The sequence below is a fragment of the Mustela nigripes genome, chromosome 1, assembly GCF_022355385.1.
Source record: "Mustela nigripes isolate SB6536 chromosome 1, MUSNIG.SB6536, whole genome shotgun sequence".
NCBI classification, from domain to species: domain Eukaryota; kingdom Metazoa; phylum Chordata; class Mammalia; order Carnivora; family Mustelidae; genus Mustela; species Mustela nigripes.
The window spans coordinates 162659772-162685563 of record NC_081557.1 but is presented as its reverse complement, the minus strand read 5'-3'; the positions used below and the strand labels follow the sequence as shown (position 1 = coordinate 162685563).

The 25792-nt window shown below is 38.5% G+C and overlaps 1 protein-coding gene across 1 annotated transcript; it reads left to right on the top strand.

Moving 5' to 3' along the window:
• Nucleotides 1-1020: 1020 nt before the first annotated feature.
• Nucleotides 1021-16608, top strand: ADH6 (alcohol dehydrogenase 6 (class V)). Its single transcript, XM_059394684.1, is given in 9 exon segments — nt 1021-1038; nt 2939-3040; nt 4673-4814; nt 8903-8990; nt 9107-9323; nt 10467-10727; nt 11939-12071; nt 15808-15946; nt 16584-16608. Coding segments are annotated over 9 exon segments (1125 nt in total).
• Nucleotides 16609-25792: the final 9184 nt, after the last annotated feature.

The window sequence follows — 25792 nt, the reverse complement described above, 5'->3', positions numbered from 1 at the left end:
AAGGGTCAGTGCAGTATTACTCTGATACCAAAATCACACCAAGACAGCACATAGAAAGAAAAACTAACACCAGTAACTCTCATGAATAGAGACATAGAAATCTTTAACAAACATTAGCAAAATAAATCCAGGATTATAGAAAAGGAATTGGATGCCCAGTGCAATTTGTTCTGGGTAGGTAAAGCTGGTTCAATATCAAGAAATTAATCAGTGTAAATCACCGTATCAACATGATAAAAAAAAATCTTATGATCACAGCAGTTGACATAGAATAGCATTTACTCTTCTTCTCTTCCCGTCACAAGAGACGTATTTACTTGTTCCCGTCATTGTTTACCAAGGTCCTGGGTCTTGGTCAAGACTCTCTTAGTCCACATACAGAGGTTTATCTTAAATTCAAATCGGACTGTCAGGATCATTATGCAAATTGAGTTTGCTCTCTCTGAGTAACCAGTTCAGCATACCAAGAGGTGGAGAGTATATGCTAAACTACCAGATAAAACTGTCTAGTCACATGCTCAACAATGTGACACACGTTTGGAAAATCAAAAGGATTACTCAAATTTAGAGACACAGACAATCATATTTGCATTTGAAAAGCAACATAAAAGAAACAATTTTGTAAGCTCTATTAGAAATGCTAAACTTGGACATTTAAAAGACCAAATTTAAAATTCAACAGGTGTACTAAGAGAGAAGCTTCACGACTTTCACGACTGTGAAAAGAAAAGAAGTTCAGGTAATTTCACATTTTATGTTTTTTCACTGAGCTAAATCTATTTAGATTATACTTAGGAAAACCTCCCTCAAGGAAATGGAAAAATCTCAGTTTCCAGGCATTGGGCATAATGATGGCCTTATTATTTAAAAACCAAACCAAAACAAAAAAACTCATGACCCAACCTCTTGGCTAACCAGTGACTTGTGTAATACTAACCTTCCCGTAGTGAAAGCTATAGCCAGAATCCCTCCTTTCTCAATACATTCACTTGTGGAGAGAAGAACCCCAAAACGGGCAGCATGAGTACTACAGGGAAAGTAAGTAGTCTTCTCTTTATATTGTGTCATGATTGTGTCAGCTTCTGTGCTTGCTTATTCGCCTACACCTCATCACCCAAACAGTATCTATATTTTTCAAAGTAGGAGACTATCTTGATCTTAGTATCGCTCCTCTACTCCCTTTTATTTTATGCCTTTTAAGCACTTGCCTTTCTTCATTTTTTCATTTCATCATTAATCAATATATTAAGTCCTATGTCAAATTTTCCAGAGTCAGAGACATCCCCTCTTTCAGTGGTTTCACAAGGAGATAGAGTAATTATAAAAGAATCATTATAAAAGAGTGTGCAAGGGTAGAAAAAGAGAGAACAAAGTGCTCCTAACCTAGCATTGCTTCCCAGAGACGGTGACACCTAAGAGGAAACCTGCAGAAGAATGTGCCACGTACAGGAGAAGACAGTTGTGCAGGCAGATAAAGCATGAGGAGCAACATAGAAACAAGAAAGATATACCACATAAGAATCTCCAGAATATTTTCCTGTGCTTGGAGGGTAAAATCTAAGGCAGGAAGTGACCAGAGGAAAGGTGTGAGACACTGATTGGAAGATCATGGAGAGCCCCATAGATCATGTCAATGGATCCTGATAAACAATCAGAGTATCACTTTTAGGCAGAAGATTAGCACGATCAGGATTATAGTGCAGATGGCAAATAGCATAGAGGATGGATTTGAAATTGATGAACTCAAGCTAGGTGAAGGGCAATGAGGATGTGGACCACACAGTGGTGGCGAGAGTAGAGAAAAGGAAAAAGTTCCCAGAAAGTGGTAGATTGTGGAGGTTGAGGGAGAGAGATAAACTAAGGATACTTCCCAGGTTTCTTTCCTACATAAATGAATACTTTACATGGCCACTCATTGAAACAGAGACTACAGAGGGAGGAATAGATTATATGTTGTGTCCTCCACTCATTGAGGAGGGGAAAGGGAACGGAAGGTGAAAAGAGGACAGAAGGAAGGAAAAAGAAATAATGTGTTCATGTTTTGTTTTTGTTTTTCTAAAGATTTATTTATTTATTTGAGAGAGAGAGTAAGGGAGGGGGAGCAGAGGGAGAAGAAAGTGAGAATCTCAAGCAGACTCTGCACTGAACATGGAGCCTGACGCAGGGTTGATCCCATGACCCTGAGATCATGATCTGAGCTGAAATCAAGAGTCAGACGCTCAACCAACTGAGCCACCCAGGCACCCCTAATGTGTTCATGTTTAAATGTTTCTATAGGACATTCAAATAGGAGATGAATAAATAAGTCTAAAGCTTAGGGTCAAGTTTATCTATAGATACAGACTGACAAAGTCATCTCCAAAAAGGTAGTGGTTGAATCTATAAAAAGAAAGGTAAAACAACATAGGAAGAGGTTTTATAGCAAGTATAGGGGTAGACTGAAATGAGAACCCCTAAATACTACTTTGCCACCAACAACTTTTCTGACCTTAGATTGCCAGTGACCACCACCATGTGATGAACTACCACAACTAATGGTCTCCATTCCCTGCTCCATAATTGACCCCTCTACCCCAAAACTGATGATCTCCCATACCTAGGATCACATAAATTCCCACAATGCAAATGCCATCCTCATGCCGAAACAGCCACTGGACAACTTCATTCTTGATACAAACATCAAAAATAGGACATCTACCCTCTTATTGTATAGCATTATATAATTAGTATTGTGAAAATAACTAGAATATAGAAACTGATAGCACAAGAAAAGCTGAATTGGTATTTAGAAACTACATATAGCATATATTTAAGCAATTATTTTTTTCAGTTCTGAGTGTAGAACTGAACTAAACCTTCTAATATTCATTAATATAGGAATTCCCCAGCTCTTAGGCCTAAGAAGTTTCCCTTTCTGCCCCCATATTCTATTTCCCAGACCATTAGGTGCAGAGCAGCCATACTCTGGAAGCCTGGTGCACCATTTTCCATCAAGGAGGTAGAAGTTGCCCCACCAAAGGCAAAGGAAGTTCGCATAAAGGTAAAAAAAAAAAAAAAATCATATTTCCACACCAAAAATCAAAGCTATTAACTGTAAATTACACATTCTTTTCGCAATGCTCAACTCAGAAATAAAGCTACATACTCTGCTATTTCTTTTCCATTTCCACCAGTCTTTTTTTTTTTTTTAAGATTTTATTTATTTATTTAATTGACAGAGAGAGAGAGACAGCAAGAGAGGGAACACAAGCAGGGGGAGTGGGAGAGGGATAAGCAGGCTCCCCACTGAGCAGGGAGCCTGAAGCAGGGCTCAATCCCAGAACTCTGAGATCAACGACACAAGCCGAAGGCAGACGTCACTTCATCAGTCTTTTAATCCAGCCAGACAAAAGATTGGGAAGATATAGCATAGGCTAAATGCATAAAGGATACTTATTTACAACTATAATACTAACTACTAATTAAAAGAAGCTTCTACCCATAAACCATATTGTATGATTAATACAACCCTAAAGCCCCCTCCACCGTGAAATAAATTAAGTCTTCAATTATAATAGAAAACATCTCTTGCTTTTCTGGGTTCCAATTATTTCATTTCTATAATTGGTCTTCCTCTTCCATACTCCTACCCACAAGCTTCAATGAAGGACAAGTGAGACCTCTGATGTACACTACAGTTGTACAGATGTCTTTTCTGAACCTATGTAAGTCTTAAATCATCATTTTGCTTCTGAAATTAGCTAATGAAAACCACTGAATTGCTTTAAACAAATTATTATTGACCCCTCTCTACAATTAAATCTAAGAAATAAATGCATTAAAATTAATGCAGTGTATCAAACTCATAAAAAGTTTTAAAAGATTAATAATTCATTTCTTCTCCGGTGATCCTCTGTCTTGTTTCCTAAATTCCACATATCAGTGAGATCACACTATAATTGTCTTTCTCTGACTGACTTATTTTGCTTAGTGTAATACTCTCTAGTTCCAACCATGTCATTGCAAATGATAAGATTTCATTTTTGATGGCCGCATAACATTCCATTGTATATATACACCACATCTTCTTTATCCAATCATATGTCGATGGACATTCATACTCTTTCCATAGTTTGGCTACTGTGGACATTGCTGCTATAAAAATTTGGGTGCATGTGCCCCTTCAGATCACTACGTTTGTATCTTTAGGGTAAATACCCAGTAGCGCAATTGCTGGGTCATAGGGTAGCTCTATTTTCAACTTTTTGAGGAACCTCCATGCTGTTTTCCAGAGTGGCTGCACCAGCTTGCATTCCCACCAATGGCATAGGAGAGTTCTCCTTTCTCTACAACCTCACTAACATCTGTCATTTCCTAACTTGTTCATTTTAGCCATTCTGACTAGTGTGAGGTAGTATCTCATTGTGGTTTTGATTTGTATTTCCCTGATTTTGAATTGGGTAGGGGGATGAGTTAGTGGGCGATGGACATCGGAGGGGGTATGTGTTGTCATGAGCACTGGGTATTATATAAAACTGATGAATCACAGACCTGTACCCCCGAACCAAATAATATATTATATGTTAATTAATCGAATTTAAATTTTTAGAAAAACATTAAAAAAAGATTAACAATTCTGAAACACCTTTGTTTGAAACTGAGAAAACCATCTTACTTTTTGCCTTCCATATAGATTGTGGCCACGGGGCTCTGTGGTTCAGAGATGAAAATGTTGGAGAATAAAATCTTTTACAACCATTATCCTGTCATTATGGGCCACTAAGCAGCTGGAATAGTTGAGAGTGTGGGAGAAGGAGTGAGCACAGTGAAAACAGGTATGAATTAGCACTGGGAGCTAGGAAATTGCAGCAACTTAGAACCCCCATTAGGAAAATAACAAGCATCTCTTAAATGTTAAGCTCAATTGGAAACAAAATGTGAGAAGTTGCCCATTTCATAGGAAAGGAGGGATCATTATTTATAAGTTACACAAAAACACAAAATGTATATTTGCATTCCTATTTTGATATTAATAAAAACAAGTAGAATGCAATAAACTGAACTTGAAATAAAGTACAAATGAGGCAAAAATTTATAAAAAAGGAAACTGAGGAAAACTGTTGAAAATTATTAAAATGAAGCATATAATAAATAGCTGAATGCAGTAGTGGAACAAAAGAGGGAAGGAGTCCAGAATTAGATCAAATATATAAAGAATTTTTTTTTAATTTTTTAAATTTTATTTTGTTTTTTTTTTCAGTGTTCCAAAATTCATTGTTTAGTCACCACACCCAGTGCTCCATGCAATACGTGCCCTCCTTAACACCTACCACATTTATACCTACTCACCCATCCCTCTACCCCCTCCAAAACCCAATTTAACACAGGGTTGGGTTTGGTTTTGCTTTCAAATTTGAGGGGGAGAATGTGGATTACTCAGTAAATGATGTTGAAACAACTGGATAGTCATCTGGGGAAAAAGTAAGTTGAGTTGCTATTACATTCTTTATGTCAAGGAAATACACATTATGAACCCAAGAATTAAATGTGAAAAGTGAAACTGCAGAAGTGCTATAAAATGCCATAAGAGAGGGGCACCTGGGTGGCTCAGTTAGTTAAGCATCTGCCTTCAGCTCAGATCATGATCTCAGGGTCCTGGAATGGAACCTCCCCACCCAGCTCTCTGCTCTGCAGGGAGCCTGCTTCTCCTTCTTCTCCCTCTGTGCTCTCTCTCTCTCAAATAAATAAATGGAGTCTTGAAAAAAAAAAGAAATACCATAAGAGAACACTGTATTACCTCAGGGAAAGGAAGGAAATTTTAATCAACACAAAAAAATCTAGAAGATATGAAATAATACATCGATTAAATTAACACCATAAAAAGTTCTTGAAATTTTGTTTATAAAAAATAACCCCCGGGGCACCTGGGTGGCTCCATGGGTTAAGTCTCTGCCTTCGGCTCAGGTCATGGTCTCAGGGTCCTGGGATCAAGCCCCTCATTGGGCTCTGTGCTCGGCAGGGAGCCTACTTCTCCCTCTCTCTCTGCCTGCATCTCTGCCTACTTGTGATCTGTCAAATAAATAAATAAAATCTTAAAAAAAAAAAACACCAAAATCAACAACAAATATGACAATGGGCAAATTCCCCTAATATATAAAGAATTTTTTAAAAGCCATTTGATAAAAACAGCCAAGTAGAAAAATAGCCAAAGGAAATGTATATTTCCTTTGGAGAAAATACATATATACACATGAAAAGTTGCTTAACCTCAAACATACTGAATAAAAATTTAAAATACAATGGGCACTGGGTATTATGTAAGACTGATGAATCACAGGGCTATACCTCTAAAACCAAATATATATTATATGTTAATTAATCAAATTTAAATTTTAAAATGTTTAAAACAAAATACAATGGTAAAATACTGGCTTTTTGTTTTTGCTTTGCTTTTTTTATTAACATATAAGTTTTATTTGTTTCAGGGGTACAGGTTTGTGAATTATCAGTCTTACACAATTCACAGCACTCACCATAGCACATGTTCTTCCCAATGTCCATCACCCAGCCACCCTATCTCTTCCCCACCCCTCCAGCAACCCTCAGTTTGTTTCCTGAGATTAAGAGTCTCTTATGGTTTATCTCCCTCACTGGTCCCATCTTGTTTCATTTTTCCCTCCCTTCCCCACATGACCTCCTGCCCCGCCTCTCAAATTCCTCATATCAGAGAGATCATATGATAATTATCTTTCTCTGATTGACTTATTTTGCTTAGCATCATACTCTCAGTCCCATCCACAGCACTGCAAATGGCAAGATTTCAGTTTTTGATGGCTGCATAGTATTCCATTGTATATATACACCACATCTGTTGTGGTGTATATATACACTGTTGATGGACATCTAGACTCTTTCCGTGGTCTTGCTATTGTGGACAGTGCTGCTATAAACATTCAGAAGCATGTGCCCCTTTGGATCACTCCATTTTATGTTTAGGGTAAATACCCAGTAGTGTGATTGCTGGATTGTAGGGTAGTTCTATTTTCAACTTTTTGAGGAACTCTATACTGTTTTCCAGAGTGGTTACACCAGCTTACATTCCCACCAACAGTGTAGGAGGAAAACACTGTTTATCTAACAAATAAGCAAAGGTTTAAAATTCTGGTAATATGTAGGGCTGACAGAGTGCAGGCAAATAGCTACCTCAAACATTATTATCTAGAAAGTAAATTTGTACAACTCTGAATTTGGCAATATGTAACATCATTTAAATGTGTATATTTTGGATCCAATACTTCCAATTCTAGAAAGTCATTCTATAGTTCTATACTCATGGATTAGCTTTCTATTAACGATGTTAAAAAAAAAAAATCACCACAAATGTAGCAGCTTAAAGTAAAACAACTTTATTATCTCACAGTTTCTGTGGGTCCAAAGTCTGGGTGGTTGACTGAGTTCCCTGCTTAGGGTTTCACAAGGCTAAAATCAAGGTGTTGATCAGTTGGGTTCTCATCTGGAGATTTTGGAGAAAAATCCACTTCTAAGCTCATTCAAGTTGTTGTCAGTATGCATTTCCTGGAGGTTGTTAGCTGAACAGCTGTTGGCTAGGGCCACTGTCAGCTCCTTGAAGCTGTTCACATTCCTTCTCATGTGGCCCTTTGCCCACTTTCAGTCTCAAGGCAGCACTGGCATATCCAATCCTACTCAACCTTGCAATCACTTTGTCTTCTTCTGATTTTTCCTCTTGTCTCCTTTCAAGGGCTCATGTGATTACTTTGGGTCCACCTAAATAACCTAGGATGATCTCCCTATTTTCATGTCAGATGCTCAATGAACTTAATTACATCTGCAAAACCCCCTTTCCCCTGTAACATATTCATGGGCATGATAACACATTCAGTTTCTGGGGATTTGAATGGGACCTCTTGGAGGGGCACTTTTTAAAATTTCTGCCTACCACAGCTCATGTATGCACAAAATATTCATTGCATTGTTACTTGTTATGACTGTTTAGGAAAAAAACCTAAATGTCTATCAGTGTCCAAAGAACTCGTTAAATAAATGATGATATATCTATACGACAGAAAAACTATGTAACTATTAAACAAAAATCACTAAATCTCCAAGGTCTATTGTTAAGTAAAAAAGTAAGACCTACAAAGAGGATAAGCCATATGTTAGCCTTTATATTTTGAAATGGGTTACAACTCTGAAAGATACCATTGATAAGAACATAAACTACACTTTTGTGAAATTTAAATGTTTTGACATATGCATGTATACTTTTTAAAAACTAAAAGTAAATTTATAAAGTCCAAATCCTGTAAGTGTTCTTAACTAAAAATATGAAACAAATTCCTCTACAATAATAGATAATGCGGTTGTATGATTACAAGTCAGTAAGTCCATTACAAGCAAGTTACTCTAATTTTTTTCTTATACTTTGCACATTACTAGAGGAACCTGCCTGAACTTTTTTCTTATACTTTGCACATTATTAGAGGAACCACCGCCAAGAAGGACTGATTTAAAACACAGAGGAGAGTAAAGAGACACTCTTTACTTATTCTCTGAACTAGAATCCATTCTATTTTACATCCAATCCTTCACAGCAGAAGTTGTATAGAAAATATAAAGTAAGGCATGGCTCAATGACTACATAACAAAATCATTTGACTTCAAGAGGAATTTACAGGATGGCAAGTTCCTTGACATTCAGTTGCTGAGCCCAGGGCTAGACACAGATGAAGACATCCCCTCTTTTCATAAGTATTTGATATTTTCCACAAAACTGAGCACCATTAAATGCAGAAATAATTCTCAGTTACCATATTTTCTTGGGTGTTTTGTTGGTGAAGTCCTGAAAGTCAGCTATATCTTTACTTGGAAAAATAATAACCTAATAAATGCTTTTCTTCTTCAGGAGATAAAGTTATCACACTCTTTCTACCGCAGTGTGGAGAATGTGCCTCTTGCCTTAATCCTGGGGATAATTTTTGTATACAAACCAAGTAAGGTTTTACTAATATTCTTTTTGAAAAATTCAATTTCCTTAGAAGGAAACTAAGCTTTCTAATTCAAAAGAAAAATTTGGTTTTGTGTTTTGTTTTGTTTTTGTCTATAACAGACAGTCAGAGTCCAGCCTGATGTCTGATGGTACCAGTAGGTTTGCCTGCAAGGGAAAACCAGTGTATCACTTTGCAAATACAAGCACCTTCTCTGAATACACAGTGATAAAAGAAATCTTGGTTGCCAAGATTGATGCAGTTGCTCCTCTGGAGAAAGTATGCCTAGTGAGCTGTGGTTTTTCCACCGGGTATGGTGCTGTAATCAATACTGCCAAGGTGAGGAGCATTTATACCAGGTATGAACGGAATTCTTGGTCGATGGAGATGAAAATCCTCATGCACCTGGCTGGGCATGTTTAACCAAACAACCTGAGGAAGAATCACAAACCTTCCTCTAAACATCCCTGAGTTCCTTACTGTCTGGTCATCCTCTTACACCCTTCAATATCTTTCCCATTCCCTTTTGGTCAGTGGTAAGTAGCAAATCAAGTCTGGATGACAGTCACAAGTGGAGATACAGGAATTCCTGGGAGTTAAACATAAAACAGTTGCAAAATTACTGTGTTCTTCCACATTCCAGTTCATCCTTTTTGTTTTGTTTTGTTTTTATTCAACAAACATTTATGGAGTCATTCACTGCTCCAGGTGCTGGCATTCGGCAGCTAACAAAACTCACTGAGCTGCTATTCTGCTGTATAATGTATCAGGGGAAAGTCAAGTGCTCATAAAAATAAAAGGATAGCAAAAAGACCAGGTGGCAGAGGAGATACTGCTATATAAGACAAATTGGTCAGGTAATCCCACTCTGAATGGGAACTACTCAGTAGTGGGAACTACTGTTTCTGAGACATCCCCCAAACCTTCCCAGCTACCTTTTGTAAATAGCTGTTGAACTTCATTACTTTGTTTTACTCTAAAGTCTGTTAGTCCCCATCCTAGAGAAATAGGACAGAAGGGGTTCTATTTGAAATAGTCTCATTTTGGACCCCCCCCCCCAAAATAAGCCTTTGCTTATTATTTGCATTGACATTTAAAGGGATGCAAAGTTTTCCAAAGGAAAAGAGAAATGAAGAGTTGCATGGAGATAGATGAGGATGGTTTTTAAAAACTCAAAAATAACTGGAATCAAATATTCTGTTAAGTAAGTCTTAAGATCCAATGAAATTTCATTAAACTGCTTCTACTCATGTTAACTCCCAGAACTTAAAATTGTATTTACAGGCAGTTTTTTGCTCCTCTAGCAAACAGTATTCCACATCTAGAAATACCCTCAGAAACTAAAACTCTCAGTTACAATGAGTTTTATCTGAAAATGTCCTTTGCTTATATCTCATAAAAAGTATATACAGACTTGGCTCTTTCCAACTGAGTCAAGACACATGTCCCCTTTGCTTTTGTTTTCTGCCTTCGTGTGCTTAGGTGACCCCAGGTTCCACATGTGCGGTGTTTGGCCTTGGAGGAGTCAGCCTGTCTGTGATCATAGGCTGTAAAGCAGCAGGAGCAGCCAGGATCATTGGGGTGGACATCAACAAAGATAAATTTGAGAAGGTGAAGGAAGTGGGTGCCACTAAGTGCATCAACCCACAGGACTTCAAGAAGCCCATCCAAGAAGTTTTATTTGATATGACAGGTGCTGGTGTGGAATTTTGCTTTGAGGTCATCGGAAATCCAGAAACTGTGGTATGTGATTTTTTCCCGAGGGAAAATAACCAATATTTCTGCCCGTCGTAAGTCTAGATTTTAATTGAATTTTAATTTAGATTTTAATTTAATTTCCTCTAAATTATTTAATTTTCCTTGTGCCCCCATGACATCCCAGCTGGTATCCTCTGTCCACTCCTACAAATCTATTCACTACTCCAACACTGAACTCCCATACTGAGATTTCTCCCTCTCTTCCATCATACCATTCCTTCAAATAAGAAGACAACCTCCAACAGGCAGTACAGAAAAGCTTTGTAAAGAATTCTCACTGAATTATTTCATGAACAACAACCTGGTAACTACAGATTCCAAGCCAGGAGAGTTAAGAAAGAAGGGTAGTACTGGATTAACCACCGTATAAAGGAATGAGCTTTGCACTTTGAGCAGTCTTTCACGGTAGATCTGAGTAAGCTTCCAAAGAAAATATTAGCCAATTTGATTAGATGGATTCATTTCAAAAGTGAAGCAAGCAGTAGTTGTTTTTCCAGCTGAACATGGTTTATATAAGAATATAAATGTAGAGGGAGTTATTTCACAATCTGATGCTTTCCTTGAGGATTTGTAGAAATAACATACTATTGAATTGCATGACTCTGTGTTCTAGTTAGCTGTATGAAAACCCAATCACCGTCTCTTTCAATCTCAGTGCTTTCCTCAGCTTACAAAATGTTTTCATTCCTCACTACACATGAACTCCCTCGTGTGTAAAAATGTATAACCAAATCTTTCTCACAGTCTTTCCCACAGATAGTCTTGCTATGAGAAACAGCTTTTGAAAATAACTAACGGGAACATGTCTGTTTATCACTTGGTTAATACAAGATGTTATACAACTCTCCAGCTGTACTCGTCAATGTCTAAAAGAAAAAGTCAATTCTAACAAATCACCCATATTAGTAATGGTTCTCATAAAAATTATTACTATCGTTGCTGTTGTTGTTACCACCACGGGTGTGTTTAGTATTTTCATTTTTTAATTTCCATTTACTGAGTCTTAAAGTGCCAGGTATTACACTAGGCATCATGCAATGTCATTTCAGTAAATCCCTGTGAGATAAATGTTATTTCAAATGAGGTCATGGAGCATCAGAAAAGATCACAGACCATTTAGCAGTTTATCTGAAATTAGGTCCAACTCTCAAGTACATCTTTTAACTCTTGCATTGTCTTGCATTGCTTCACAACAGGAAGCTGCCCTGGCCTTGTGCCACGAGAGCCATGGGGTCTGTGTGATTGTTGGGTTCTTGGCAGGCGTCCGTCTCAACATCAGTGGCTTATTGTTTCTTTCAGGACGTTCTTTGAAGGGAACCATTTTTGGAGGTATGGATGAAACAGGGGAGAGGGAAAATGCATGAGGTTTTAGAGATGATAAGTAGAGAAATGTGTCATAAATGCTTAAGAAGGAAATAAAACAAGAACTTTAGATTACAGTTTTTGTTTCAACACATAAATATCCAAGATAGGGAGATGGATATTTGATGTATACAGTTACTTTTTTAATTTTATTGAAACTTACAGTTACTTCTTGGTAAGCTTTTTGTTGATTAATAAAGAAACTGGTGTCCAAAGTTTATTACAAATTATAAGTTGAAAAGAAAAGGCAATATTGTGATCAAAAACTATACTTCAATTGAATTATATATCTGCCAAGTGAGATTCTTTGAAGAATATACTGAACTACTACTGTTCGACTAATGTAAGCCTTATATCAACTCAAAGATATTAAACATAATGGATTAGTGACTAAAAAGAAATACTACCAATATAAAGCAAATGAGAATTATTCCCAGAAAAAAAAATTTTTTCATAGAATCCTTTGATTTTCCATTTTTTAAGCCTGTCCTAGAACCTGCATTCTAATATACTTTAAAAGAGTAGTTTATTGAGAAAATTAAGAAAGTAGAAAACTAAATAAATCTGCTTAGGATTCTGGACTCATAAGCAAGTAATCTATTATTTAAGAAGAAATGTTTTATCCAGAAATTTGGGACAATCTGAATTTGGGAGCAGAAGAGATAAGGATTAGGAGCTATCTGAATTATTTGGACCAGTGAGCTATTTGTGGTCTCCAAATTAGCTATGGCAATGTATTGTTATAGACACTAAGAGTCTTACCCAATTCATTTATGAAGAGTAGATAAATGGCAGGGCTAGCAAAAGCAAACAAACAAATACATAAATAATCCAGTTTAAATTAAAAATTTCAGTTCTTCCATTTGTAATAATTGGATACAACCACTGCATTGTCCCCCTTTTATAGATGAAAACTATTGATTCCAAATACACATACTCAGCTAACTCTTATAAAATAAGATCACCAGTATTTTAAATAATTCCCATAAACTATATCACTGGCCACTTAGGCATTCATATAGTTATTATTAAATGAATCATACCTTCCATAGACAGTATAATCCTCTGGGTCAATAGTTTTCAAATAATGACAATATTTAAGAAAGGGAGGATACAAGAGGGCAGTATAGGGAGATCCTAAACTCATCCCCTCCCACAGACACATCAAGCCTACAGCCCCACACGGATCACTTCCCTCTGGAAAAGATCTAAAAACTGAAAACTAGATGAAATGCTCTACACAACAAAGGATAAAAGGATCCTATTGCCATGGGGAGAAGATGCAGAGACATGGTCTTACAAAAACCCCACCCCTGCTTCAGTGATATACAGTAAGGATGAACCTCAGCAGATAGGCGCTTGTTCCAGAAGAGCAAAAGATTGGTTCCCTACAACAGGCACCCTGGCCCCTGAGATTTGCACAAGGATGAGATGAGACCCCAGAATGTCTGGCTTGGAAAACCCACCAGGGCTGACATTAGGTGGGGGTCCCAAGTGCTATAGGAAACTGAGATTCCTCTCTTAGAAGGCTCATGTATGGTCTTGCTCACCCCAAGACCCAGTGAAAAATCAGCAGTTTGAAAACTGTCTAAACTATATGTGAGGGAGATACATTTGCTAATCTGGGGTCATCAGCTGGAAGGACAGGGGCCAGATGAGAAGCTCCTCAGTGATGGAGGTACTAGCCAATGCCATTGTTGTACTCTCCACAAAACTGCTAGCATAGGTAAGCAAGCTTGGATACAGCATACTCCCATGGCACTCAATGAGGCCAGAGGGCACAAGTGGTTGTAGTGCTCCCCTGTTCTCTCTCTGGGGCAAGGAAATCATGAATGGAGTTCTCCTGGTACCTAGTTAAAGTCTGTGAGCTTGGGCGGTTGCAGTGCTCCCTTGCCCCTGACTAAAACTGGCAAGCACAAGCAGTCCAGCATTTTCCTGCTTTCAGCCTAAAGGCTGCATACACACATACTGAATAGGAGGAAATATTTGCAAATCATATGCCTGATAATAATATCCAAAATATATAAAGAACTTATACAACTCAGTAACAAAAAATCAAGCAATCCCATTAAAAAAAAAAAATGGGAGAGGAACTAAATACACATTTTTTCCACTGGAGACAAACAGCTGGCCAACAGGAACATGAAAAGATGCTCAATATCACTCATCATCAGAGAAATGAAAATCAAAACCACAATGAGATACCAGCTCACATGAGTCAGAATGGCTAGTGTCAAAAGACAAAAATAACAAGTATTCACAAGGATGGGGAAGAAAGGGAACCCTCGTGGCACTGCTGGTGAGAATGTAAATTAGTGCAGCCACTGTGGAAAACAGTAGGGAGGGTCCTCAAAAAATTAAAATAGAACTACCATATGATACAGCAATTCCAGCAATGAAAACACTAACAAAAAAGATACAGACACACTTATATTCATTGCAGCATTATTTACAATAGCTGAGATATGGAAATACCTAAGTGCCTGTCTGTGAATGGATGCATAAAGATGTGTGTGTGTGTGTGTGTGTGTGTGTGTGTGTGTGTATAATAGAATGCTGTTCAGCCAAAAAAAAAGAATGAAATCTTGACATTTGCAATATCAAGTATGAACCTTGCGGCTATTTTGCTAAGTGAAGTAAATCAGAGAGAAAAGAAACAAATACCACATGACAAATGAAACAAAGCAAAACCCAGACTCATAGATACGGAAGACAGATTTGTGGTTATCGGAGGGGATGAAGATTGTGTGCAAAATGGGTAAAGGGGGTTATGAAGTACAACTTTCCAGTTAAAAAATGAGTAAGTCCTGGTGATATAATGCATTACATGCAGAATATAGAATATGGGAACTGTGAAAGGAAGTAGTGCAAGAAAAGTAAGTAACTGCCAAGATCCTGTCACAGTATAAGCTTGTTCTGACACTGCTACTTCCCTGCACCATTACACAACACTCACCCTTTCCAGGAATGAGCAGGCCACCAAATTCTGGGTTGTGCCCCAGCAGGCATGTTACTTAGCACAATACTAAATATAAGGATGTATACTAAATATACTAAATATAAGGATGTATAAATGCTAAATATAAAGGTAGTATTTTCTTGAAAACCATGATTTTTGAGTCTCATGAAAATCATGATTCTTGAATCTCATGATACTTGAAAATCATGAGAAAGAAAAGAGAACAGCAAGCTTACATTGCCTTAACTGACCCCCTCTTTTCCTGTGCAACTCAGTTCCGTAAAGCACATCTCATTCTTTCCTCAAAGCTTGACTGAAATCACTGCCATGATGAAAGTTCTTAAGATATTTGGCTTTTTCAGGAAGCTGCAGATCAAAACACAAACACGCACAACCTTTGCACTACTTCCTTTCACAGTTCCCAAGACTTTGGTCTTTGTTACACATTAGATATGGATTTACAGCTCCCCAAATAGTACAACCTGACACCAAAAACATCTAAGATGAGACCCATGTTCTATCTGCTTTGAGTAAATCCTCCTCTTAATATCAGAGGTCTTCTTCAAAAGAAAAGCCTTCTCCATAGGTGTATGGTTGGGACAGTCATTCCCAGGATGACTGAGATAATCAATGGGAAATCCTTAGATCCCCTCAAAGCCAGGACCTCCAGCAGTTACCTTATATTGCCTTTCCTGTATGATGAGTCTCATACATAAAATTTATGGTTTATCTGTGTATTTCCAGGCTGGAAAAGCAGAGAGAGCATCCCTAAACTGGTTTCTGATTACATGGCAAAGAAATTTAATCTAGATCCACTAATTACTCACACTCTGAATCTGGATAAAATCAATGAAGCAGTTGAATTAATGAGAACTGGAAAATGGCAAGTTGCTCACATAGTTTTTATGTCTGAGTGTTTGGGACCAAGAAATAGAAGTGTGGGGACTGGGGGAGGCAGTAAACAGGAAGTTAAGGGCTGCAATTTAAGGTTTCAGGAATTTGTAAAACATTTCCTTCTGCTTTATATTTTATTTTATTCCCAGTTTATAAAATATGTAATCCTGAAAATACTTAAGTGTTCAACTGCCCTTACCAATAACATTTAATTTACAATCTAGTGGGTTTCTTTTTTTTTTTTTTTTACATGACAGATTACCTAGTGAAGTTAGCTCACAAAATTCTAGCCCAAGTTCAAGTTCATAGTTTATAAAGAGGCCACTATTGTTTTTGTGTATATTAAAGGGGAAATTATCTTCAGAATTCTAAATTCTGATGTCTGTCTTTGGCCCACAAACCAGACAACAGTTATAAATTGGGGCACTGGTATTCCCCACAAGAGACTAAGCCTGCATCCCTGTTCTTTTACCCTTGGAGTTCATGCCATTTTGAAAGATCTCACAACTGATTTAATCTGCCCATTTTAGGCTCACCTAAGAGAATCTAACTTACTTGTCTACAAAGTTAAAAAACTGAAATCCAAAAGAGATGTTTTAGAAACATTTCAACTTTTTTTTTCCCAGTATCCGCTGTATCCTGCTACTTTAAGGACAATGCCATATAACTAAGATCTGCAGTTTCTTTCACCAACTAGATTGTGCTCTGCATCATTTTCGTGGTCTAGAAGAATTATCCACACAACACTGTTTCTAATTTCTTGCCCCTGATACATTCAGCAGTAGGCTCATAGCTGGCTTCTACCTACCCTCACTACCCCCATCAACATTGTTCTTAGGTGACCCAATGTCCCCCAGTAACATCCTCCCCTTTAGAGCTAAATTAAGTTCGATCTGAATCACCCAATTCCAGACCCTTTAAACAAGTCACCCCAAGATACTCCCACTTTCATCTCTACCTCACGGCCCATGTTTCCTTGAATATTTTTTCTTTCCCACTCCGGTAAGCTCTGTTCATTTCACACCAAAGAAACAAAACTCACCATTCATGAGTTTATAAAACATTCAGGCTAAAGCAAGCTGATGGAAGGCGGTGGCAGTCTTCATTACATCAACTTAAATAAATCCCCATTGAACATTAAGTATTTCATTCTTAATACAACTCCCCTCAGAGAAACTTCTAGTGGTATTTCATCTTATGTAACCTAGCCTTAAGCCATCACTTACATCTTTGGCACGTCCCTCTTCTCTCCAGTCAAAGCAATCTTAAATTCTTCTTCAATTGGCCAGGAGAGTTTAGCCCTCAGCGGTACAGATTACCTGACCTTATAACTAAGTCATCTAGGGATTCCACAGGGAAAAAAAGGGGGTGGAGGGAGGAGTGGGCTGGGGAGAATCTTGTTATTTATCAGGATCCACACTTCCTGGGAGACAGTTGTGGTATTAAACAACAAAACTAGTTTTTATTCCACTCTCCACAGAAAGGGGATAATTGTGTAGTGCCTTCCTAATGTGTCTCACAGATTCTTTCCCCCAGGAAGTGGAGGAGGGGAAGACAAGATCCAGTAATGGTTGGTGTCATCCAATCCCTCTAACCTGGCTCCCTGACACCCTGCCTAAACCCATTCTTAATTCTCCTAGAACCAGGATTATCAGTCCTCTTGGGACAGGACTTCCTTTCCTATCTCCTAGATACAGAGTCTCCTTCTCAACTCTCTCCCCACCATACATACAACAGGAGCTCCCTTCCTAGTTCAAGTCTCTTCTGCCCCAGCCTGGGCTTCCCTAGATCTGGAACCACTGAATTAGACAGGAGCCAACACATCAGGAGACCTTGAGAGACCAGGAAATAAAATACCATTTTTAAAAATCCTAAACCCACTAGCTTCATGATCTAAGATTGGTCAGGAAGGTGGGCTACATCCTTAGTATCTCTGATACTAAGTACCTCTGATACTCTGATACTAAGTATCTCTGATACTCTGATACTTAGTATCTCTGATAATCTGATACTATCTCTGATAGGATATCATGGTTATCACATGATGTCAAGGGACTCTTGTGAGACCCTGCTTTCCAAACAGTAAGCATCATGAGGTGGACATCCTGCCTTCCCTTCAGGGTGCCTGCTCCCTGCAGATGGAGGGGATAGGTGCTAACAAACCTATTCACTCGGCCTTGGGATGACTCTTCACCATCTTCCCAAGTCTGAACTGGAATTTCCATGTCCAACACACTGCTGTGCTCTCCTCTTCCCAGAGGGCAGCTATGGTGTCCTCCTGCTCTGCCTCCCAAATTAACCTTACTAACAGTGAGATGTTGGAGGAATCTTCAGTTCATGCAAAGTCTGAGTCTGTCCAAAATGTTTGGCTGTAAACAGAGTCCATATTCCTTGCTCTAATAAAGCCCAATTCTTGAAGCTACTTTAAATGTCTCTCTATAATATACCTTATTGTGAAATCCTCTCTAATCTGCAAAAATGCAGATTTTTTTTCTTTCTGTTGATGCATGTCTAAAAGTATTACACAAGTACTGGTGACTATCCACATCACTACCTACTCCTTCACTGCCGTTGCTCACTTGGAGGCTACACCAGACTCCTAACATTGGCGCCATAAACTTTCTGTGAATGGACTCTAAGTTCTGGGTTTCGGGTCTAAACCCTACCACGTTGGCCACATTTAAATGTCCTGTTCCAATCACAAAGCAAAATACTTCTTTCCATTCTTGGGTGCAGCACTTCCCTGGACAGTCACTCTCTTAGGGCAGTTTATGGATTTCTAGTCCCAGACCTACAGTGGGATTCTAGCCTTCAGGGAGAACTACAGTCCACACCTCTTGCCTGTATAATGAGAAACCTTGAGAATTTTCAGAGCTTTGAGGTGCCTGGATGGCACAGTTGGTTGGTCATCCAGCTCTTGATTTCAGCTCAGGTCATGGTTTCAGGGCCATGGGATCAAACCCTGCGTCAGGCTCCATGCTCAGTGGGGAGTCTTCTTAAGATTCTTTCCCTCTCCCTCTGCTCCTCACCTCCTCTTTCAAATAAATAAATAAATAAATATTTTTTTAAAAAGAAGAAGAATTTTTAGACTTTGACCTCAAAACAAAAATAATCACATTCTAAGCTATCACTCAAACAATGTGTGTCCATACAACCGAAGCCTTCTATTAACACATGATATGCATCCAGATGCCCAATTACAACAACACTACTGATAATTAATGTTCCATGACAAGTTGCAAGTGATAACCATATGCTCCTGCATAGTCACAAGGAAGGCTTTATACTGGTGTTGGCACAAACTGCTGAAATGTTTTCATATCCTATACATGAACTTCAATTTCTTAATAAATGTTGTAAGGTAACACTAGAATTCTCTCCAGCAGAGTATTTGATACTAACATATATTATAATTTTAGAAGAATTATATCACTCCCCCTTATTTCTGACATTCTTACACTAGATAACCAACCACAACTAACAAGATACTGAAGAAATTCACTAGCTTTTCTTTGCCTTTTTGAGGCACACTGATAGTCACTTAACTAATCATTTATTCATACAACAAACATTTCTTCAGTAAATGTACTTGGTGTTGGAGACATAAAAATGCCTGGTACAGCTTGATGTCTATAAGAGAGATATGCTAACAATTAAAACACAATTTAGAGGCACTTGGGTGGCTCAGTTGGTTAAGACTCCAACTCTTGATTTTGGCTGGGTCATGATCTCGGGGTCGTGGGACAGAGCCCCATGTTGAGCTCCACACTCAATACGGAGTCTGCTTATCCCTCTCCCTCTGCTCCTCCCACTGCTCATGCTTTCTCTCTCTCCCAAATAAATAACTAAAATATTTTTATAATGGAAAAACATTCCATGCTCATAAATTAGAAGAACAAATATTGTGAGAATGTCTATACTACCTAGACCAATCTACACATTTAATGCAGTCCCTATTAAAATACTATCAACTTTTTTCAAAGAAATAGAACAAATAATCCTTAAATTTATATGGAACCAGAAAAGACCCCGAATCAACAGAAGAATGTTGAAAAAGAAAACCAAAGCTGGTGGCATCACAATTTCAGACTTCAGGCTCTATTACAAAGCTGTCATCATTGAGACAGTATGGTACTGGCACAAAAACAGACACATAGATCAATGGAACAGAACAGAGACCCCAGAAATAGACCCTCAACTTTATGGTCAACTCATCTTCAACAAAGCAGGAAAGAATGTCGAATAAAAAAGAGATGGTCTCTTCAACAAGTGGTGCTGAAAAATTGGACAACCACATGCAAAATGAAACTGGACCATTTTCTTACACCACACACAAAAATAGACTCAAAATGGATGAAAAACCCAAATGTGAGGTAGGAATCCATCAAAATCCTTGAGGAGAACCCAGGCAGCAACCTCTTCGACCTCAACACAGCAACTTCTTCCTAGAAACATCACTAAAGGCAAAGGAAGCAAGGGCAAAAATGAACTATTGGGACTTTATCAAGATAAAAAGCTTTTGCACAGCAAAGGAAATAGTTGACAAAACTGAAAGACAACCAACAGAATGGAAGAAGATATTTGCAAATGACATATCAGATAAAGGGCTAGTGTCCAAAATCTATAAAGAACTTATCAAACTCAACACACAAAGAACAAATAATCCAATCAAGAAATGGGAAGAAGACATGAACAGACATTTCTCCAAAGAAGACATATGAATGGCCAACAGACACATGAAAAAGTGTTCCACATCACTCAGCATCAAGGAAATACATACAATACACCTCAAACCAGTCAGAATGGCTAAAATTAGCAAGTCAGGAAACATCAAATGTTGGCAAGGATGTGGAAAAGGGGAAATCCTCCCATACTGTTGGTGGGAATGCAAGCTGTTATAGCCACTCTGGAAAGCAGTATGGAGGTTCCTCAAAAACTTGAAAATAGAGCTACCTTATGACCCAGCAATCGCACTACTGGGTATTTACCCTAAAGATACAAACGCAGTCATCTGAAGGGGCACATGCACCCCAATGTTTATAGTAGCAATGTCCACAATAGCCAAACTATGGAAAGAACCTAGATGTCCATCAACAGGTGAATGGATAAAGAAGATGTGGTATAGGGACACCTGGGTGGCTCAGTTGGTTAAGCGGCTGCCTTCAGCTCAGGTCATGATTCCAGCGTCCTGGGATCGAGTCCCACATCGGGCTCCTTGCTCGGCAGGGAGCCTGCTTCTCCCTCTGCCTCTGCCTGCCATTCTGTCTGCCTGTGCTCTCTTTCTCTCTCTCTGATAAATAAATAAAATCTTTGGAAAAAAAAAAAAAAGAAGATGTGGTATATATATACAATGGAATATTATGAAACCATCAAAAAAAAGAAAGCTTGCCATTTGCAATTACATGGATAGAACTAGAGGGTATTATGCTAAACAAAATAAGTTAATCAGAGAAAGACAATTATCATATGATCTTACTGATACGAGGAATTTGAGAAACAAGGCAGAGGATCACAGGGAGGGGGAAATAAAATAAGTCAAAACCAGAGAGGGAGACAAACCATAAGACACTCTTAATCTCAGGAAACCAACTGAAAGTTGCTGGAGTGGAGGGGTTTGGGAGGGATGGGTTGGCTGGATTATGGACATTGGGGAGGGTATGTGCTATGTTGAGTGTTGTGAATTGTGTAAGACTGATGAATCACAGACCTACCCCTGAAACAAATAATACATTATATGTTAATTATATATGTATATATATATATATATATATATATATATATACACACACATATATATACACACACACACTTTTTTACTTCCTCTTCCTATCAGTCCTTAGAAAAAGAGATAAGAAGGTTAAGTAAGAAGGGAAAGAAGAAAGATTACAGGTTTTGGTGCATTATATATATATATGAAGCATGGTATATATACATATATGTATGTGTATATATATATAATGCACCAATGTGTGTATATATATATATACATACACACACACATATATATGTGTATATATCAAGAAATGGGCAGAATATATATATATATATATATATAAGTTCTTTATAGATTTTGTATATGTGTATACACATACACACACACACACACATATATATACACATTGGTGCATTATATATATATATACACATACATATATATATATGTATATATACCATGCTTCTTTTCTACATCTGTTGTTGCTGCTGTTGTTGCTAACTAATCTTTTGGTAAGAACGTTTTATAGAAAATAACTTGGTCAATGCAATAAAATGATATTAAAGATAAAAAAATCTTTTAAAAAACATACAATTTAATAACCATTATGGCAGAGGAATATGCAATCAAGAAATAGGAGGGAAAAAATCAGTCTCGCCTGGGAGATACTGGAGAAAATGCCACAGAGCACATCACCTTTGAGCTGAACCTTGACAGGCATACTTGATTTTTCCAAGTAGAAAACAAGTACTGAGAGCCTAGATAAAAGCACGAACAAAAGTTGAAGGTGGTGAAAGAGTACGGTCTATCATGGGAGGAGGCTTGAGATTCCCTCCTTTGAGAGATGGTATATACGAGACGGTGGGAGAGAGGTGTGACTGGACAGGCAGTGATAAGAAGGAAGAATTTCATCCCAGAAAGCAAGCATTGACACAAAAGGAGTCCAAGGAAACAAATGGCATGTTGTGTTTTTGGTTTTTTAAGATTTTATTTATTTATTTAATAGTGAGCAAGCAAGAGAGCCCGAGCAGGGGCAAATGCAGAGGGAGAAGTGCCATCCCGCTGAACAGGGAGTGCGACGCAGGGCTTAATCCCAGAACCTCAGCATCATGACCAGAGCCAAAGGCAGGGAAGTGCTTAACTGACGGAACCACCCAGCGTCCCAACAACTAGCATGTTTAAAACCCGTGTTTCAGAAAAGCATTACTTTGGCAGCACTGTGGAGGATCCTGTGGATAGGAGAGAGACCGGAAGTAGGAAGAACAATTAGAAAAATTGTGGATTAAAACGGACTAGAGAAAAACTTTGGAACTAAAACCAACAGATGTAGTTACGATTGACATGGACGGCTCCGGGGGCTGCTGCCTTCAGGGCTTCCTCCAGATCCTTGGGCCCTTACCACTTTCCTTTGCCCTGTTGGCTTCCAGCTGCCAGAATCAGGATTCCCATGCCTGAGGGCTTTTGCCAAAATAGCAGAAGGTTTCTCTGCCCACTTTCAGGTTAGGTAAACCAGAAATCCCAGAGAATTTATACCTCCCCCAAGCAGCCCTTAACTAATGACTGACAGAAGTTGCTATAAAATATACAATCCACAGAGTACCCCTAGGGGATTAAACTCCCGATGCCCATTCTGGTAATTGGCTTTAAACATGCACTCTTACACCCATGTTAATGGTGGCATTATTGGCAACAGGCAAATGAAAGAAGCCACTCAAGTGTCCATTGACAGATGAATGAATACACAAAATATTGTATATATATGTGGGGGAATATTATTCAGCCTTTAAAAGGAAGGAAATCCTGACATGTTACAACATGGTTGAGCCCTGAAGACAAATACACCGAGTGAAATAAGCCAGTCATAAAAGTACACTAAATGAATGATTCCACTTATACGAGTGGAATCATTACATAACACTGGTGTTAAGTGGGTAATAATCCCCCTTCGCATGCTCTTGTAATACAATTACTAAGAATCTTCTGTGGTTAATTGGGAGGAGATACTGATTGCAGGATATGCACGGCTTGTGCAACATCATTGGCACCTGAGAGAGAAAATGGTTTAGTTGGTTTTTGTTAAGTGCTATCAATATGCTGAAGGAAAAACAAAATGACAAGTTGAGTCAACCAACCACCAACTAAAAGCCCAACTGAAAACCACAAAACTTCTCTAACAGCACTTAAACTGTCCCTTTATCTCCTCTGATTACTCTAGTTGTAACTGCTGGCTATAACCAGAGGACGGATTCGGCTAAAAAATCAGGCCTAGGATTTGATTATCAGTCAAATTGCAGAGAAGTTTTCATCTAAAGTTCTTCCTTTAATCTCCAACATTAAAATCAGGGCCCTGATAGGGAAGGATTAAGGTCTTAAAACTCTTTGGGGAATATCTTCAGAAACTTGAGCCACAGATTCTGATAACCCTAAAGGCCTAAAGAAGTGGCCCACTGCCCACTGCCACGTGAGACCAGGTTCTCCCTGCCTGGACACCACAGGAGCTTTACTAAGGCAAATGCCTCATAAGATGATACCTACCTTCCTTCCCTCATGACTTCTCCACCAATAAATAAGTTCAAGTCTCAGCCTGACTAGGAAAATAGTTGACCAAAATAACCACAAGCTGTGGCTCACATGTACCAGAAAGAACTGGAAAAACATGTTGAAAATCAATTATAAGCAGACTGGACCAAGGGAAGAGCCTATATAAGGGAGAGGTTATTGATATGGATACAATCTATAACTCAGGACTGAACTACTGAGGAGGACACCTAGAATCAGTTCTGTGCTGCTGGAACAGTTCCTTGAAGCTTGGGGCAGGGAGGCGGGGGTGGGGGGGGGGGAGGTCAGGGAGAATTATGGCCTACAACAAGCAAAGTGGAAATGCCAGAAGTACTTTGGCAATGTACCAGAAGTCAAGACACTCAGAGAGGTTGGCATGTTACAGTAGGTCTGGCATAAAAATCTGAAAATCTACCAGATGACCATGGTCCTCAGTAGAATCCAGAGGGAGCACCCCTTTCACTATAGCAGAAAGAAATGCACCCAGTGGTTCAGAAAGAATCCACCACACAGTAAATATATACACTGCCAATTCCCCTAATCCTCTCCCATGCAGACAAACTAAAATAATTAGACACAGGGAGAGAGGGAATACCCAGATCTTTCAAGAACTGTCAGATAAAGAGTCTGAGCTGACACTAATACTGGGATAACCAAAATGCTAGCGTGTTCCCCTATTAAAGTTTTGTGGAAGATGAGGCATTCCAGTTTATGGAAGAACTTACTGGGGGAAGAAGGGAATCAGTAATTTGAAGTTCTTCAAAACATCTTGTTTGGAAGCCTTTTATCTGACCCTACTTATTGTTGGTTGCTTTTCCAAACTTGAAGAACAAAAACATGAATTCCGGAATCTAGCCCCTTGGTTAAAGTTGTAGTATCAGCTACAGAAACTAAAGTGCCCTTAATCTATAGAACTTCATACAGAAAATGTGCTTGGTTGTTTCCATGTCAAAGAAATAAATACTTCCCTTTCTCTGATTATTTTGCAATTAATAAGTCCTCATTTATAGCATGCTTACAGAATACATGAAAACTGTAGCAGGCTGTCTTCAGCAGAGCTATTATTTCATCGGTGTCTTTACCACAACTTGTATTCTACCTCAATCATAACACTCGTCACCAAGACCAAAGTTATATACCAACTAATGTAATGCTCTGATTTGGCATCTATTTGGTCCATAACAAATTACTTCAAAACTTATGTCCCAAACAACCACATTTATTATCTCACCATTTCTGGGGGTGAGCTTTTTGAGGAAAGCTGAGCTAGATGGAGTCACCTCACAGTCTATCCTAGGGTTGCAGTGAAGATGGGAACTGGGACTACTGCCATCTGAAGCTTGCTTAGGGCTGGATAAACTGCTTTCCAGGGCCTCATTCATATGGTTGGCAAATGAGCACTGGCTACTCTCTCTTTCTACCACCCGGATCTATCCATATGGCTGTGTGGGCGTCCTCGCGGTATGGAAGCTGACTTCTCCCAGAGCCGGTGATCCAGAAAGAGTGAGAAAGATGTCACAGTGTCTTTTATGACCTAGACTTAGAAGTCACATCCCATCATCT